The 17800-nt window shown below is 40.2% G+C and overlaps 3 protein-coding genes across 8 annotated transcripts; 2 read left to right on the top strand and 1 right to left on the bottom strand.

The window, feature by feature from the left end:
* Nucleotides 1804–7902, top strand: LOC110434910 (MADS-box transcription factor 57-like). Of its 4 annotated transcripts, none has more exons than XM_021459870.1 (8): nt 1807–2222; nt 3141–3219; nt 6536–6597; nt 6901–7000; nt 7079–7120; nt 7203–7286; nt 7372–7529; nt 7621–7902. In XM_021459870.1, exons 1-8 carry the CDS (start codon nt 2041–2043, stop codon nt 7634–7636), a joined length of 723 nt encoding a protein of 240 aa, XP_021315545.1. In that variant the 5' UTR covers nt 1807–2040; the 3' UTR covers nt 7637–7902. The 4 variants fall into 4 exon arrangements, with proteins under 4 accessions (XP_021315543.1, XP_021315542.1, XP_021315545.1 ...); XM_021459869.1 differs by having other exon boundaries at nt 7366–7529; XM_021459868.1 differs by having other exon boundaries at nt 1804–2222; nt 6901–7120.
* LOC110434912 lies at nt 11229–17731 on the top strand. The gene is made up of 2 exons (XM_021459873.1): nt 11229–12912; nt 17464–17731. Exons 1-2 carry the CDS (start codon nt 12586–12588, stop codon nt 17566–17568), a joined length of 432 nt encoding a protein of 143 aa, XP_021315548.1. The 5' UTR covers nt 11229–12585; the 3' UTR covers nt 17569–17731.
* Nucleotides 13285–15617, bottom strand: LOC110434911 (protein CURVATURE THYLAKOID 1A, chloroplastic-like). 3 transcript variants are annotated; one of them, XM_021459871.1, is made up of 5 exons: nt 15217–15617; nt 14970–15077; nt 14764–14835; nt 14537–14598; nt 13285–14230 (listed from the first exon to the last, which is right to left on the bottom strand). In XM_021459871.1, exons 1-5 carry the CDS (start codon nt 15454–15456, stop codon nt 14188–14190), a joined length of 525 nt encoding a protein of 174 aa, XP_021315546.1. In that variant the 5' UTR covers nt 15457–15617; the 3' UTR covers nt 13285–14187. The 3 variants fall into 3 exon arrangements, 2 of the variants coding, with proteins under 2 accessions (XP_021315546.1, XP_021315547.1); XR_002452470.1 differs by having other exon boundaries at nt 13916–14230; nt 14336–14598; nt 15217–15614; XM_021459872.1 differs by lacking the exon at nt 13285–14230 and having other exon boundaries at nt 14310–14598; nt 15217–15614.

Here is a 17800-nt window from a genome sequence, read left to right as displayed (position 1 = left end):
AGACGAAAAAAACTAAGAAACCGATGGTTTAGGTTAAACCTAACTTATTAGCCGAGATGTGAAAGAATTCACGCACCTTAGTATATGTTCTTTAAATTCAAAACATCGCATTGCCAAGGCTGCAAACATATATTAAGAGGATATTGGGGAGACTACGTAGTTGAGATGATGATACTTTTCTTCGTACGTCATTTATGTTTCCCTCTCACCTAGCTAGCCCAGGATCTTAAACATATCTATTGACACTTGTACTACAAATGGGAAGAAAAAAGCCATATGCCATCAATGATATGTGTGTAGAATACTAGAATTAGCGTAGGGACGTGGTACCACTATTATAAACTTACAAATTATTAAGGACGACCTTTGAGAGATGATGAAAGTGGGTGGCATATTGTGTACGAGGTAAGTTTTCTTTTTCTTTTTTTGAGAAACATTGTACGAGGTAAGATGGTTGATAGGATGTCGACATCTCCCATATATACTACACTATACCAATCAGAATATATCAAAGCCCTCTCAAGCTGCCAAAGGACATGGCTCTACGTACGGATAGTACTTGTAGAGAGAGCAATAATAAGAACGTAAATATTATGTATATATAAATCCAGAAATTGTTTTTCATCATACTGTATACCCACACTTATTTCATCTCAAAAGTGTGCCAGTAGTCAGCGCCGGTCCTAAAATTTTGAGGAACCACTGACGAATTCATTGCGACAACCCCTATAAACTATAAAATTTTATAATAATATAAGCTAATTTTATTCGTAAAGGGAAAACAAATCTAATCATATATAGATAAATTGTTCTTCTTGTCTTTTTAATTTTCTTTTCACAGTCGTGACAAATATTTCTTAGGTAACATTCTAAAATTCTAACACCTGACCTAAATTACAAGAAAAATATGACTATATGAGTATAAAGTACTACACCGAAATTGAATAAGAAAGAAAACTTAGTGCCTAGACAATTGGGACATGAACTAATTCACAATCAGAACAAAGATTCACAAATTACAAAACATAAAAGGTAGAAGGGAATAACCAAGATGACGTGTCATAGTCCTCATCGAGCCCTGCCAACTGGTCGCCACTGTTGTTTGGATTTTGAAAGACTAGAACTCGAGCGCAGAGGTTTTGGTATTATATACTGCAGCTGGTGATCGTGTGGTGAACTAGTGATCGTATCGCCGATGTCGCTGCATCTCTCCTCGTGGTCTCGATGTCTCACCGGAAGTCTAGAAGTGGCGACTCTCAATTGATCGCTATGTGCGACAGCGCTTGTATGGCCATTGGTGGCTCGGCTCTTTGGCTCACGACTTTTTTGGTGATAGGCTGGAACACTATATATATGCATGTATTGATAAACAAGAACTATAGCTAAAGGGGATATATATAGTATTATATACTTAGACTTGACTCCCATCCCGCGAGGGCCCTCGGCCGTCGCACCTCCTGCCCTCCCCGTATGGTCGGCGGTAGTGCTTGTAATATGACGATATACTCAATTATAATTAAATATAATTCTTCTTTCATTAAAAAAATAAGCGGGTAAACATTTGAGGGATCTCCTCTTTTTTTTTTGAAATCAAACGAGTATACATGGTCACATCAATCACTTGGATGCGTTCCATTTGTGCTAGTGCTAGTGCTACCAACAGAATATAACACGGTTAATTTATGTCCATCACATCACTAGTAATAATAATTAATAAAAAGCAGGTAGGCTCAATGAGAAGCTAAATATGTATAGAGAAGGACTACTAGTTTGAGCCACTTGGCCACTTGCATCCTCAAATTGGTGCATAAAACCTAGTCAGGCACTTCTCATCCTCTCTTTGTTGGTATATAGCTGTGGCTGTGAACCACAATTGGGAGCCAGGAACCTGCCTCTAGCGCTAGGCTACCTAGCTTCCCGTCTCTTCCCCATCAGATCAATCGTCCTGGCCGGCTATCTCAACTTCGTCTTGCTTCTTCCTGTGCTCCTTTTTGTTCCTGGACGGCTAATAACTAGATCTGAGAGGCAGAAAAAAGAGGGATGGGGAGGGGGAAGATAGTGATAAGGAGGATCGACAACTCGACGAGCAGGCAGGTGACCTTCTCTAAGAGACGGAACGGGCTGCTGAAGAAGGCAAAGGAGCTCTCAATCCTCTGCGATGCGGAGGTTGGCCTCATCATCTTCTCCAGCACCGGAAGGCTCTACGAGTTCTCCAGCACCAAGTACGAATCATTTTGCCTATTTATTTACGTCACTCTCTCTACTAGACATATCTCTCTATCTCTCTCTAGATATATGTTACAAATTTCCTACTGATCAGACTTGGTTTAACTTCTAAGAGATCTGTTTAATTTGCTATATATCTGATCTTCTTGTTTCAGTGTTTAGCGTAGGTACCTAGTTGGCCAGCTCTCTAGATGTATGAGCAGATTAATGAAATAGCTGAGGGTCCTATTATTTTTTGCGAAAAAAACTAACATAGATGGTCTCCTTTATTCAACTAATTAAGTTCAATTATTAATAACAAAATGTATATATGTGGTCTGGGATTCCTTAGTTTTTGTTCTCTTACATAACTAAGGCTGGAGACCAATATTTCTGCTTCATATGTTCATATTATTGCGAATCTGATAATAATCTCATATATCATGAAATGGGAGGTTTTGATTCTTTTTTTTCATGGAACTGCTGTTTCGTCACCATCTAAACAAGCAAAATGAAGTAGTATCTATTTTATAGAAATCAGTATGCAAGCTTAGAGGAAATTACTTTTAGTAGAGCAATCTGAGCAATGCAAAGTCAATCGACAAGAGGTTATATATATCTGTTGACAATGTAAAATGAGAAGAGATTATATAAATCATTATTGACAATTATAAATTGGAAGAGCTATTAATGAATGAATCGTGCAATAATATTGAGTCTCCGTGTGTACTAACTATTTGAAGAATTACTACCTTTCAAAAAAAATATATTAAGGGGTATGCTAAGAAACATTTATAGAGTTAATAAAAGTAGGAACGGGCATATATACGTTTGTATGCTATAGTATGTCATATTACGTTACTTACAAATTCAGATACAAATTAATAATAAGCACTAACCTATACTATTTTGTTCCACTTTTATTTTCTTTCTAGCATGAAAGCTGTGATAGACCGATACGGAAAGGCAAAAGAGGAGCAGATTGGCACCAACAATGCAACTTCAGAACTCATGGTACGGTGACGAAAAAGTACTTATATCTTGCTAACTACTGCCTCCGTCATAAAAAGAATGGAAATCTAGCTTTCCGTGAGATCAAACAATCTCAAATTTATTCAAATATATACAAAAAGTACTAATATTTAGGCGCATAGTAAATATCGTTAGATTCATTATGAAATATATTATTATTTTAACCTATTTGAAGAGAAATACATTGATACTATTTCCTATAAATCTAGTTAATTTAGGATTGTTTGATTTCTCAAAAAGTAAGATATGTTCTTTTTCAGATGGAGGGAATAACAATTAGTATAGTAGTATGCAGTTCATGTGATGTATGTTGGTCTGACCAAGATCAGATGTTTGGCTCTTTATTCAGTCACAAATAGTGACAATTGGTTATGTCTAGTCAGCTATTGCAAAATTTGATTATAAATAACTTTTCTATATTGATGAGTTTGAATATTTAAAATCGATGCTAGTAATCTGCCTTAATCAAAAGCTACTTCATCATAATATAATAGTACATTTCTGCTACATTTTTAAGTATATCATATAAAAAATGGTTGTCAAAATTGTATTTCGAGAACCATGTTGTTGCCTAAAACTGACTAGGAGAAAATGAATGGTAATACTTTTGGGGTACACAATAAGCCAGGTATTCCTAGGACAATTTTGCTAAAATATCAAGTATATACTATGTATTCTTTTTTTTTAAATTACACGGTATACCGCAGACACTCAAAACGTATGCACACTCATCTCTATGAACATACGTACGCAAACCCTACCCCTTTAAAAACCTTCAAAGGACTGAGTTGACAGATCACGAGATTTATGAAGTCACCACCGGCACATCGCTGTTGACAGAGACATCGCCTACTATTAAAAGCATAGTGTTGATAAATTCTAAAATAAATTCAGAAAAATATGAACACACGTGCCAAATCGAGGATTAAACCAGGTGGACATATTCTATCATAAGGAATCTAGGTATCTGATAACCTTCGTTCCATGCAATTCTCCGGACAAAAGGCTGCAGGCCAATTTCCCACTGCGCTTTACCGGGCACAATAAGAGATATGCATGTATATTCTAGTTCAGAGGTGCATTTGCTTTGCTTTCATAGGGGCTCTGTAGTGGAGCTTTGATAGTTTGATGAAGGTGCGTTTTCTTTTTTAATTTAGTTAGGTACTCTTTCTTTAGCTTGGGAATATCCAGCTCCCGATTCAGTAAGTACTTTCTTTAGCTTGAGATGGGAATATCCAGCTCCATTTTTTTTAGATCCGTGACTGAGTAGCACCACTAGCCGGAGTTTGGAAGAAAAAAGTTACAGGTTTGCCCATAAGACTATCTCCAACAATCATCACCCAAAATACAAGACTTATTTGTCATTTGGGTAGCGCTACAGGTAAAAGGTTACATACCTATTTTTAGTCTTCTCCAACAACAAGATCTAAAAGACAACACTCTCTGCAAATGTGTCTCGAGGAGAGAGGATACCCAAATTTGGGTTATGCCTCTCCTGATACCCAAAATGGGTTTTCTATATGGATACTCTGTTGGAGGCTATAGTTATTATGTTGGAGATCCATTTTAGTTTTGGGTTTCCAAATAAGTCTCCTGTTAGAGACAGCCTAAGGCACAGCATTTGTTTCATGCTGAAACCGATTATTTGACCCCGCCTAGATGGCCAAATAGATATCCTCACTCACCGCTCAGGCCATAGTCACACTAAACGGCCACCGCTTGGGCAACCTTTTGGAATAATTTTGGATACTTATGAGACAAAAATACATAAGCAAAAATAATATATCAAACCAAACTTCGTACATACCTAAACCGTCCCAAAATAAGTGCACATCTCACACTCTGAGAAGTCAAATAATATTAAGTTTAACCAAATATATAGTAAAAATTATTAGGTTTTATGATACAAAATGTACATCATTGGAATGTTAATATTATTGCCTACAAATTTAGTCAAATTTAAAATTAGTTGGCTTTTCATACTGCGAAATGTACACCTATTTTGGGATGATGAAAATGGAGGGCCATGCTGCACCTTCAGTTGTCTTTCATAAGCAGTGTCTGAAGATATTTATTTCAAACATATATACAAGTCACAAAAAAAAACATGATGAATTGATGGAACAATTTTACCACATTAGTTTAATACAAGGATATTGTCCTTAAAACAAGCCAAACACTACAGAAGAGGGGTTTCACCTCAATAAACAAGGTGGTTGCTGGCATGTCGTGCCAAACACATATATACAGGCAATGCAAAGAGTTTACAATAACTCAAGAGAACTTCTGAATATACAAGGCTTTATAGTTACGTTGTGGTTCTTGTTGGCCATGTGCTATGTAAAAGGGACTAAGGGAGGCACTAAGTCAGCTACGGATACCGGAGGCAACGTCTTCAAGCCAGCATTCGGCAGCCACCATCATTGTCGCTACAAAACAAGCCATCCAAAGCCTGTTAGGCAATATTATACGAAGCAAAGGTGGGAAAAAAAAAAAACCCTCCTAAACTACAAGCACCTGTAGTTTCAGAAATGCCGAGGTTTTGGTGTGCTCCTGGCTTAGGAATCGGTCCAGTGGAGGTAGGGCCGTCAGGCGAAGTGCCGCAGCGTTGCTGCCGGATGCAGGAGACAGCCTGTGGGACTGTTCACGCAGAGTAGCTTATTTGGGACAATCATAATTGTGGCAGCGGGGCACAAACCCGACAGTGGATACACCACCAGAGACGGTCAGAGGTGATCAGTTGGCAGGGGAGCATGCTCTGACGCCACTGGACCTGGAAGTTTGGGAGAGAGATTCAAAGGCCATCTTCTATCACATCTCCATTCTACGGTCCACTTCATTGCTTCTCAAAAGGAAGTGCACGAAAGCAAAGACGTGTTAGCTATCAATAAAGAGAACCAATGCATTTGCTGTAGACTACCCCAGCAAATGATTGAATCTTGTTAATCTGCAAAAGATATCATTGACATGTGGAAGTTATTGAGTATTGATTTATCTTTTAGCAATGTACTAGTATGTTAACCAGAATCCAAAGCATGTGGAATGAGTATTGATTTATCTTTACTTCTTTAGCAATGTGCTAGTATGTTACCCAAAATTCAAAGCATGTGGAAGTTATTGAGTTATTGATTTATCTTTAGCAATGTACTTGTATTTAAATCCAAAGCATGTGGAAGTTATTGAGTATTGATTTATCTTTAGCAATGTACTAGTATATTATGCTTACATTTCTAAATTATTTTTCTATGCTTATATTTTGTAGCTCATAAACTGACGGTACTTCCTGTTTTACTAATAGCTCTGGCAAAGGGAGGCAGCAAGCTTGAGGCAACAACTGCACAACTTGCAAGAAAGCCACAAGTATGGTCTGCAATTGATTCTGAAAAAAAAAGGATCACTCATCAATAGGAAGTTTCAATGACACATGAAAAACTTCATAGAACATAAAAAAGTGAAACGTTTCAACCAAGGATTAAGTAAATATATAGTTATTGAAGACATTAACAACATTCATTATTTCAGGAAATTAAATTGATAGTTAATCTCCCCTAACAACATAATAAGTTGCTTCACTTCAACCTGTGTAACCATGTAATTTTACGTTGAGAGTAATTTTAGTATCCTACTTAAGAGAACATGAGAAACTCTTTTTCATTGCTGTAGGCAACTAATGGGAGAGGAGCTTTCAGGCCTAGGTGTAAGAGACCTCCAAAGTTTAGAGAGCCATCTTGAAATGAGCCTGCGTAGTATCAGAATGAGGAAGGTCATACTCATTATCCATTTCGTTACCATGTTTTGGTTTTCTATTCACTTCAATCTAATATGCAGTAATGTCAAACAGGACCATATTTTGAAAAGTGAAATTGAAGAGTTACACAGGAAGGTTAAGTCCTAAAAGCAATTGTCGTTTTTTCTTGGTTCAATGGAAGTTAGTGACATCTTAATTTATACTGACATTGAAACAGGGTAGCCTAATTCACCAGGAAAACATGGAACTCGGTAGAACAGTAGATGTCATGTCACAGCAAAAAGTTGAACTACACAGGAAGGTTTGATGAATGATCTTTGCAGAAATTTTAATCAAGTAAATATGCTCTGTCAGCAGGAAGTTAATCGAATTAATTTTAGCTCCAGGCCAGTGAACCAAGAGGTGTTGCTGATGCAAGCTCTAGCACTCCCTACAGCTTTAGTATTACAACACAATATGCAGATGTCCCTGCTAATCTTGAACAGAGGCAATCACAACAAAAAGAGGGGGATCGACGCAAGGAACTGATGGCTCCTGAACTGGGGTAAACATTCTTTCTAGTATCCAAACAAATTGAGTTACTACAAGTATGAAGAAAGCATAATAAAAAGAATCTATGCTTTGATATGTTACAGACTTCAACTGCACTAAGAAGATGCAGTACAAGTTCGAAAATACCATGGTGTGTTTCAACAATTTCATACAGTGCAGAGCACTCTGGTTGCAATGAGTATTTGTGAAATATACTAGCTGAGTGAGCAAAATGGCTTGTGTAAATAATGTCACATGAGGCTCCTCCATATTGAAGATACACTGGGTTTCACTTTGGCATTTGCATCATGTATATGTACTTGGTTTCACTAATGACTGAACTTTGCAATAAGGAATAATATAAGTTTCATGGTTTGGAACTGAAACTGGATGCACATTTATCCCTAATGCTAGTCAAACTCCAGTGGGTAAGGTATGTGGGCAGACTGTGGGCTAGACACCATCCCAGCAGCCAGCAGCCAGCAGCCCAGCACTAAAGTGGGCTCATTATTTCTTTAATAAATTGTATTAGTTGGTCCTTAGCTGCTCTTTCATATTCGTAAGTCAATAATATACCTTCCAGTGCAGAATTATCTACAAGGTCAACTATACAACAGTCAACTGCACGATTTCCCTATATCCATTGAAAACAAAGAAATGATGCTAGTACCAGGGTTGAATCTAGAACGATCAGATGGCGCTGCACAACTATAGAGTATAGAAGCTTGGATAAATTTGAAGCAGATTGCTAAATTGTAACAGCTTAAAATTTCCAAAATGAGTATTTAGCACTCTTTTCTTTCTTGCCTGGTAACAGTAAACCCTACAGCAACGTGGCATCACTGCTGGCTATTACTACCTATTTTTCTCCACTGCCCCAAGAACTTTACTTGGTTCTCAAGATTTGTAATCAACAATCAAACATGGTAATAATATGGTTGGTCATTCCCAATTTCCAGTAACCATGTTTTGACGACTAGAGATTTAAGGAAGATAATTCTTCTTCCTGTTTGAAAGGATTTACAGGGGCACAGCTTCAGTGTGGTACTCCGTGGATCATTGGTTCACATGCATGTTGGGGGCTGCTAATAGGTACTTGGTGCCCAGCATATTGGTTCACATGTTATAATCTTTGGGGCTTCTGGCCAGTATGGGCAAGCAATCATTCTGAATCAATCAAGATTTGAATATGTAATTCTATGATGATTATCAACAGTGTTGGGTGACTGAACCATGAAAACGAAGTACAAGAGTGTTTGCTTGCCGAAAGGAAAGTTGTGGTTCCCCAATAGGAACCGATGGTTACACCAATATGACATTAAAGTGAATGTGCCCACTATAATATTCTCTCCATTCTTTATTTGATGCTATTGACTTTTCATGAACAACTTACTTTTATAGGAAAATTTTTTTGAATTACTTCCCTCAAGTATGAAGAACCACCTAAGCAAAGCTTTGGTTTGATTTACTCCCTCCAACTACTTTTGCTGGTCCAATGTCCTTACTCCTTAATACTACTTGTATTTTTTATTTCCCATGTACAAATTAAGTTTGAAGTTCAAATGATGTGGGGTTATGATAGCAGACACCATAAATTATTATTAGACATCCTAAGCTATCAGAACAATGATAGAAAAATTCATGATATATTTTCTTAACATATGGTGTCTTCTATGAACCCACATCATTTGAACTTCAAACTCAACTTGTATTGTTGTACATGGAAAACGAAAAAGACAAATCTATTTGAAATACTTAGGGGAGAGTATATGGAACAAAATTTTGTTTATTCATTATTCAAACACATGCCTTACTTGGGAGGAAGAAATTTGAACCTTTTTGTACTTTGGATGTACATTAACCAAACGAAGATAGTGATAGAACTTTCATATCACGGTCTAGATACTTCTAAACATAGCCATTAAATTTTAGAAATTTGCTCTACACGAAAAGATGTTTGAGTGCGCAGGTCCTGGAATATCAATGCTCCTGGCCACCAGTTTTGTAGCATCCAATAAGAAGGAAGGGAGTAATACGCAATAATCATTTAGGGACTAGTTCTTGGTACGAACTAGTAATAGTTAATGGGCATATCCGCATGTGGATTCCCTCAAATTTGTACTTTAAATTTTTGGTATAAAAAAACGTGTGTTCTAGTTGAAGCTTACTTCAAGTGGACACAGGAATCATGTTTTGCTTTCATTCCTCATAAAACAACTCTGATTTATGAGCAGAAAAATTACAAATTCTGAGCTGTACAGAAGGGTACACAGGAGGAAGAAGGCCCATAATGGTCAACTTAAAGGCCATAAAGGTGAATCACAGGACTACATACAAGCTAGAGGGCTGTTTGTGGAACAAGAGGTTGGAAAAAACAAAGAGGCAGCACTAAAACACCTTATAATGAACCACAAGCTTTGGTATCTTACTTGTGACTTTCTTGCAAGTAATGCAGTTCCTGCCTCATGCTTGGTGCCACCATATGCAATACGCCAATGTCTAGTCAATCAAGAACAAGTAAACAAACGTCAGACCAGCCAGTAACAAAATGTTGAACTGCTTGGGAAACGAATGCTGACAATGAAACGGTGAGGTAAATCAGTGCTACTTGTAACAAACAAAAGGTAAATAGCTGCAATAATACAAAAATGCCATAATCAACAAAGAGCATCTCCATCAGAAATCCTATCCAATCTCATATACCTAAAAAGTATTCCCTCTGTTCCAAATTGTAAGTCGTTTTGGCTTTTGCTAAATACATAGTTTTTGATATACATCAAGAGTCCTAGACATAGGTTATGTCTAGATATACATAATAAAAAATATATATCTAAAAAGGTCAAAATAACTTATCATTTGGAATGTAGGAAGTAGCAGATGGAGATGCTACAACAGATCTTCTATCTCATCTCCTATACCTATAATTTTTAAGAGATCTCCTGATCATTTCTCCCAAAGGAGACAACCCCTCTCACATATCCTAAACAAATATAGGAGTTTCAGATAATCTGCTATAGTAGTGCTCTCTTATATCCTAGATTTACTAATTTTATAGGAGATAAGTTTGAAGGCATTTTAGGGGACAAGTTATTGGAGATGTAATATAAGAGATCTGGTGGAAATGCTCGACATCGTGGTTGTTGGTTTAACAGGTTCAAACAGTATCAGAACTAAACAAGCACAATGGCATTTAAGTACAGCTAGATATCTTGTGGGACGGCCAAAATTTCTCGTTTGCTTGAGCTTATCTATCGAATCTGTCAGTTATTTAATAGTGTTTTTTCTCAAAATAAATCAACGAACAATACTTTTAGCCATGACTAATCAGCCAAACGACACGTTCAAACAAAGACACAGTTAACACTAACATCCTTCTCCCGAACCTATATGTGAAATCCAGCAATAACCACAACAGCAGAGCCAAACGGCGGATCTACCACCGGTGCACCCCCGCCGCGCTCACCGCTCAACATAACATCACACACGACGTCTGAACAGAAAAAAAAAATGACATCGAAATCCTTCTAACAGATCTCAGTCACAGGCAATAGAAGAAACTAGTGGCGTCTAGAAACTTCTCCGTACCTTCGCATCCTCTCGCGATTTCCGTCCGCCGGCCCCCCATCCATTCATCCAATGAGCAAGGGGCTGTGACCTGTGAGCGGGTGCTGATGTGCCGTCGCCCCGGATGTGGCGCCGGCCTTTATAACGGGCGCGTCGAAGTGTCTAGAAGGATCGTATCGGCGAGTCTAGAACAACCCCAAGCCCCAAGTGGGGGATATGAAAAGCGAGGGGATGCAGCGGGATTGGCCTTTTTAGCGGAGGGAGGGAGCGGTTTAGCGGGCGATTAGAGGGGGGTTTGCGCTGCGCCGAGCGGATTAGCGAATTGTTAATTGCGGCGGCGGAGGGTTTGTGGCTGTGCACGCGGCCACGTCGACGCCCCGATTTTAAACGGAACAGGTGTCGGGAGTGCAGCGTGGGACGACAGTACTCGGTCCAATCAGGCCCCGGCTTTTTATATGCTGGCCCCTCCTCGTTACGACTAAACTAAGCTGCGATATTATTACCAGTGGTCAGGGAACCTCGAACGTTCTAGAACTTGTAGTACCTGATTTTAGATTTTTTTTTCTTTTGCTCATATGGTAGTGTCGTATCATCCCGTTACGACTAAACTAAGTTGAGATATTACGAGTGGCCTGGGAACCTCGAAAGTTCTAGAACTTGTAGTACCTGATTTTCGAATTTTCTGCGCGTAGTGGTATGATAGTGACATGTCGAAGGATACGCCAAGTGTCAATTACTCAATTACTCACTTGCACTCCTACCTTCCTGTCTCAAGATATTTATAGCCGCCATATGCACAGTTCGATATGAGGTTAGTGGAAAAAGAAAAGATCATATATGGCCTTGTTTAGTTCCAAAAAATTTGTAAAATTTTTTAGATTCTTCGCCACATCGAATCTTTAGACGTATGCATGAAGTATTAAATATAAACGAAAATAAAAATTAATTACACAGTTTGGTCGGAATTGATGAGACGAATTTTTTACATAAACGGGGTTGTATTGTACAATGCAACACATAAGCAAAGTCACTATGATTTTAGTTCTATAGGCAAAAATTCTTAATAGTTATTATAAGTTTGAACCTCACCTCGAGAGTTGGAGAAATTGGCGAGGACAGTGGCGGACCCAGGATTCGACCAAGACTAGGGCCAAATCCTAGTGGTCAAAATCCAAAAACTACAATCTATAGTATAGTTTATAGGACCATATATATACACATGTATAGCACAGAAAATAAAAATTCTCAAGCAAAGTTTGCAAATTCAGATAAACTTGAACTATATAATTAATAATACGATAATAGCTAAGAAATATCAATGAACATTGAAAAATAAATACCTATTGTCTAGTGAAGATTTATTGCATTCGCTCAATCACTACTGAAAAATCAAGAGAAAAAAAAAACTACTGAACTACTAAAATATTAAAGAACTACCTTCACTCAATCACTGCCGAGGGGGTCAGCTGGGCAGCCGGCTAGGCCACGCCCTGCGCCCCTGCCCCATGGCCGTGGCCCCTGCGCTGCGTCCCTACGGCCCTGCCTCGTGGCCCCTGCGGCGCTGCCTACTTGCGCGCTGCGCCTTTGGTGGCCGACCGGCCGCCGCAGCCGCGAGCTGGCGCCAGGGAGCCTGCTCGGCTACGCTGCGTCTGCCTGCCTGCGCTGCTGCAGGCGCCCACAGGCCATGGCCACGCCCTGGCTGCGACCGCGAGGAGGGAGGCGCCGAGAGAGGAGGGAGGCGAAGGCGCCGCCGCCGAGAGAGCAGGGCCCCGGCTACGGGCGGAGCGAGCGAAGCTGCGGCCTGCGGGCATGCGAGCGTGCGGCGGCGTCGGGTGAGTGAGGATATGAGTTCTCTCCTGTGTGTGCTAGTTGTTTTCTTTCATGGGCTTCTATTTTGGGCCAAATCTAAAGAGTTGCTCTTAAATTTTTTGAGCCACGACTAGGGCCATGGCCCTACTGGCCCTAGGCCTGGGCCCGCCCCTGGGCGAGGATATTAGCAGAGTATTATAGTGCCATAGCTAGAGCACTTCAGGCATTTATCGGAGTAGGGACTATTCATTGAGCATATGACACTCCATATAAATCCCAAACAAAATTATTGTTATGTTCATCAGTGGCCTACTATTTTTTGAAATAAATGTAATAGTGCATCCAGTAGTTGCATTAGCAAGACATTTCATCAAACAAATAGGCGTGCACATACATGAAACAAAAACGTACTGCTTAGTAAAAATAAATAAACCTGGTAACAAAATACATAGGAGGGATAAAGAATCCAAACAACACTGCCTATATATGATGCGGTGATTTGCTACTTGACCAATTGACCTTTGGGATACAATAAACCTGATCAGTCCCCCACTACCGCCTACTGGAAACTGGGAGCTACAATCCATCGAGGCATTCCAAGCGACGATCCTGTGAGATGCCGCTACTGCAATAATCCACCAGAACATCCTATCCCCAAATCCCAACTTTCTAATATTTTCTTTACAAGTTCTCAGAGAGCAAGGAGAAATTTCTGTTGGAGTACACCTAAACCAAGCAACCTGCTATACTCCACGATGATATAACAACCATGCAGCATAATGTTAGAGCTAAATGCATTGGCGGCCCATTAAATTATGCCCCTATATATTGCTTATAGGTCTATTAAGATCAAAAGTACATTTTTAGGACTTTAAAAACGCACTGTTGGAGCTAATGAACTGACACAACCACACGAGTAAATTTTTTTTCGCGAACAGGGCTGCCACCCGTGTTTCATTAAGACGAAAGGAGTTTGAAATTACACACGAGTAAATGCATACGCTACTGCATTTTGAACTCAGAATATCATCGTCGAGCAGGATATATAACGAATAAATAGGTATATCATCAAAGCAAATTGCTATTGATGTTGTCAATTTCAAGCCTGTAACCACTGTGGCAGCAGTGATTTAGCCAGGGAGGGAAAAGCACGGAGAAGCCGGAAGAGGAGAGCTAAGCTAGCAAACACCATCATCAAGGATTACGACTTCTCCGTGCTTGCTTGCAAACACCTCGGCCGAGTCCAAATGCTAATTCTCTCGGAAGAGGAGAGCTAAGCTAGCAAACACCTCGGCCTGCTAGCAACCATTACCTTGTCCAGCTACGCTGGCAATCCTCGGCCTGTTAAGAAAATCACAGTCACAAGGATTAGGAATTGGGTGTCAAGTCGTGAGAGGCATATACGGATTGCAAAATGAAGTGATGGAAAAAAAAAAATCTGGATACCCAATTCATTTAAGAAAACATTCCCCGAGGGGTGTCCAGTGTTATTCTCCATCATCGTACAAACCTCGCTACTGGGACACAAGTACATACATACGGTATTCAAAGTGCAAAGACAAGTAGCACTCTGGAGTCTAGACAGGAGGCAACAACGCGTGTTCTCGAAAGAATCGTCCAAAAAAATTCAAGAGAACAACATTTTACTCTGAACCAGCAATCTTTTTCTTGAGTGACTCGATGTCGTCGGCGAGCTCTTTCCTGCTTTCCTGCAATCAAGTGAATAGATAGATGCCGAAATGTTAATTAATCCAACAGCATTTTCAGTGCTACGTAGTACTACTTGATGCCGCTACCAGTGCAGGCTAATTTGCATGTTCCAAATTCAGAGATGCATGGTTCACTGCTACTGTTGAACCGCATCGCGCTCGTACCTTGAAGAGAAGGTAGCGGTAGACGAACCATCCGGTGTAGCCGAGCCCGACTAGCTCCATGATCTTGGGGAGCTGCAGAAACCAAGCATGAACTTACTGTATCAGGCTAGCTGCTGGCCAGTCATCAGCTGGCAGCTGAATCTAAACAAACAGGAAGGACAAGAGCATACAACCACGGGGGGATCGGAGGAGAGGGGAGGACGTACCAGAGGCACGGAGTTGATGGCGCCGACGATGACGGACGTCAGCCAGAGAGCGACGACGGCGCCGCCGGCGTAGGTGAGGACAGTGCTCTTGTTCTCGACGGCGTCCCACTGTTACGAGTACACATCACGCACGGTCACGACAGTTTTTTGATCCATGCGGTTCACACCATTCCAATGCAAGTCGGCGATCGACTCGTACGTACAGCATCTCCCACCTTTCATTTCGAGCTACGTACGGCGTGCGTACCTTGGCTTTCAAGTCGGCGATGAGCTCGTCCCCACTGGCGGCCGAGGAGTCATCGGAGGAGGCCTTCACCCGGAGCAGCGACAGCCTCGGCGGCGCAGAATCTTGGACTTGGAGCCGGAGAGGGAGCGGAGACCGCAGCGGGAGGAGGCCGAGGGAGGAGGGCGGTGCGGCGGCTCCTCTTGCAGAGGGGAGGCGCGCCCCGCCGAGAAGCGCGGTGGAGTACGCCGTGGTGGCGGCCATGGCAGTGTGCCTTATCGCTCGCGCTGGCGCGTCCCTGGCCTCTGCTTCGTTTTTGCCTTGCTGATTTTGCTACGCCTACGACGCGGAGGAGCTCGGTACGGTGTAGACTGTAGAATGAGCCTCCTTTTTCCTGCGTGCCCGTTGCTCTGCGTCCACTCCATTGGATGATCAGCCACGTGGCGGGACGCGGGGTTGTGATTGGCTTCATCCCTATCTCAAAAATCTGAGGTGCGCCTCGCTGGATTTCGTCCATTGGCCCTCGTAGCAGCAAGTCGTTGACACTTGAGCCTCAAACCGGTTTGGTGGTTACAAGGGAGCGATGCTTTGTGTATGTGACATGTGTTAACTGTTAAGCCCTTGTACGTCCTGCCCCAGCCCCAAGTATTTCCGGTAATATATCATGAAAAGCCGAGATAAGAAAATAGTTTATTAGCAATTTGGACATGTGGAAGGGGAAAATACATAAACTCTCACATACGTTGCATTGATTTTGACTTTTCCTCCTATAATTAGTTTTGTTGCTACCATCACATGCGTAGTAGATATGTAGATTAAGGATGGAAATACAACGATGAAATGGCTAACAATGATAGTGAAATTACAAAAATAAAAATAAAAAATAGGTAATACAAATAACCCAACCATAATATAGTGTGTTACTAGATACTACCTTGTGTCAAAAAGATTTGTTCAAACCTTAAAACCTACAAACCCCAATAACTATTATATTATTTAGTTTGAAAACATACAAATTCTATGTGTTGATTTGTATTCAAAAATACTTTTAAAGTATGTTCTATCCGGTGGATTTTAAGAATATATTCTAGAAGAAATTAGTAGCCAATGATACAGATCGAAAAAAATGAAAGATCAAATGTGTCAAGTGTATGCAGATTGGAGTACCATGTAGAGGTGTTGCACCAATAAATAAAAACTTTAAAGCAACAACATGAGACCGAAGAGGAAATTGAACCATACTAAAATACCATGGGAGCTTTCGTAACAAATTGATTCATATTGGGCAAATTAAAAATAAGTGACATATAGGAAGATTTGTTTCCAATTTTGGAAGGAGGTGCGTTCTTGTGCCAATCCGTATTGCCACCCTCCATTGAGTGAAACTTGAACCCTAACATCGTTGGAGTTGTTATGGGAAGAACGGGTCAAAATTCTAGAAAGGTATTCTAAGAACCAGATCAGAACTCTTGAAATGGTGTTGTAAGGTAAAGGTCAGCAATGGAAAGAAGACTAGATTTTGGGAAGACATTTGGATGGGAGAGATACATCTAAATATACCATTCCTTCTCTTTACACTATTTGCTATGATAAAGACTTCTTAGCTAGTAGTTGTTGGGAGGGTGACGGCTAGAATGTTTTTTTAGGAGAGCTTTGGGGACAGAGACATGAGAGAATGGGAAATACTTATGAATAGATCGGAAGATTACAAGTTAAATGATGAGGTGGATAAATTTATTTGGGTGCTAGATAAATCTATAAAATATACCACGAGATCGATGCATAGAAGATTGTCTTTTAGGGGTCTTACTAATAATGAAGTTGTGGAAAAGTAAGCTACCAAACAAGATCAAGGATGGCAATTTAGAATAGGATCAAACTGGGGTTGACTTGAAGGAGTGCTATGTGGATGGCAATTCAGAATAGGATTCAAACTGGGGTTAACTTGAAGAAGAGTAGTGGAAGGGTAGCAAAAACTGCTGCTTGTGCGGGGTGGAGGAAACTGGAGATCATATTTTCTTCAACTGTCATATTGATTAAGTCATTTGGTTCTGCTTTAAAGAGGCTTCTAGGTTAGGATAGAACTCCTAGTAGTATGCAAGATGTTTTGAGAACTATATTCCTATGGGGGGTAGTGACTATCATACTAAACTCTTTATGTTTGCGATAGTTTTATAGGGGATTATAGTCTGTTAGAAATAGATGGGGATTGAGAAGACTTTTCCTAGAAACTCTAATGAAGTTTCCCATAAATTTTTTGTGTGCTTGCAGAAGTGGCGCATTCTTCTTAGAGAACAGGATGCCCGATATTTGGATGACAAAATTACAAGAATGGAGAGCTGGCTGCAGGTTTTTGGAAGAAAATTGAAGATCTAGAGGTGGAGAGGGTGCTATAGGTTTTAGTCTTTTGTGTTCTTTTGTTTTAGCTGGTTTAGCACTTCAGCTTGTGTTGGTGACGTTGTGCTGGTCATGTGTTGGTGTGTAAGCTCTTTCTATTGTTGTAGTTTCCGCGCCTTTTTGTAAGCTGGAATCCCCAGCATGGGATGGAACTTTGTTCCCCTCTTATAACTTTATATATAAAAAAAAAGCTGGGTTTACCCTTAGAAAA

Source organism: Sorghum bicolor, chromosome 4 (assembly GCF_000003195.3).
Source record: "Sorghum bicolor cultivar BTx623 chromosome 4, Sorghum_bicolor_NCBIv3, whole genome shotgun sequence".
NCBI classification, from domain to species: domain Eukaryota; kingdom Viridiplantae; phylum Streptophyta; class Magnoliopsida; order Poales; family Poaceae; genus Sorghum; species Sorghum bicolor.
The sequence above is the reverse complement of the archived record's forward strand: the minus strand, read 5'-3'. Positions and strand labels throughout refer to the sequence as shown.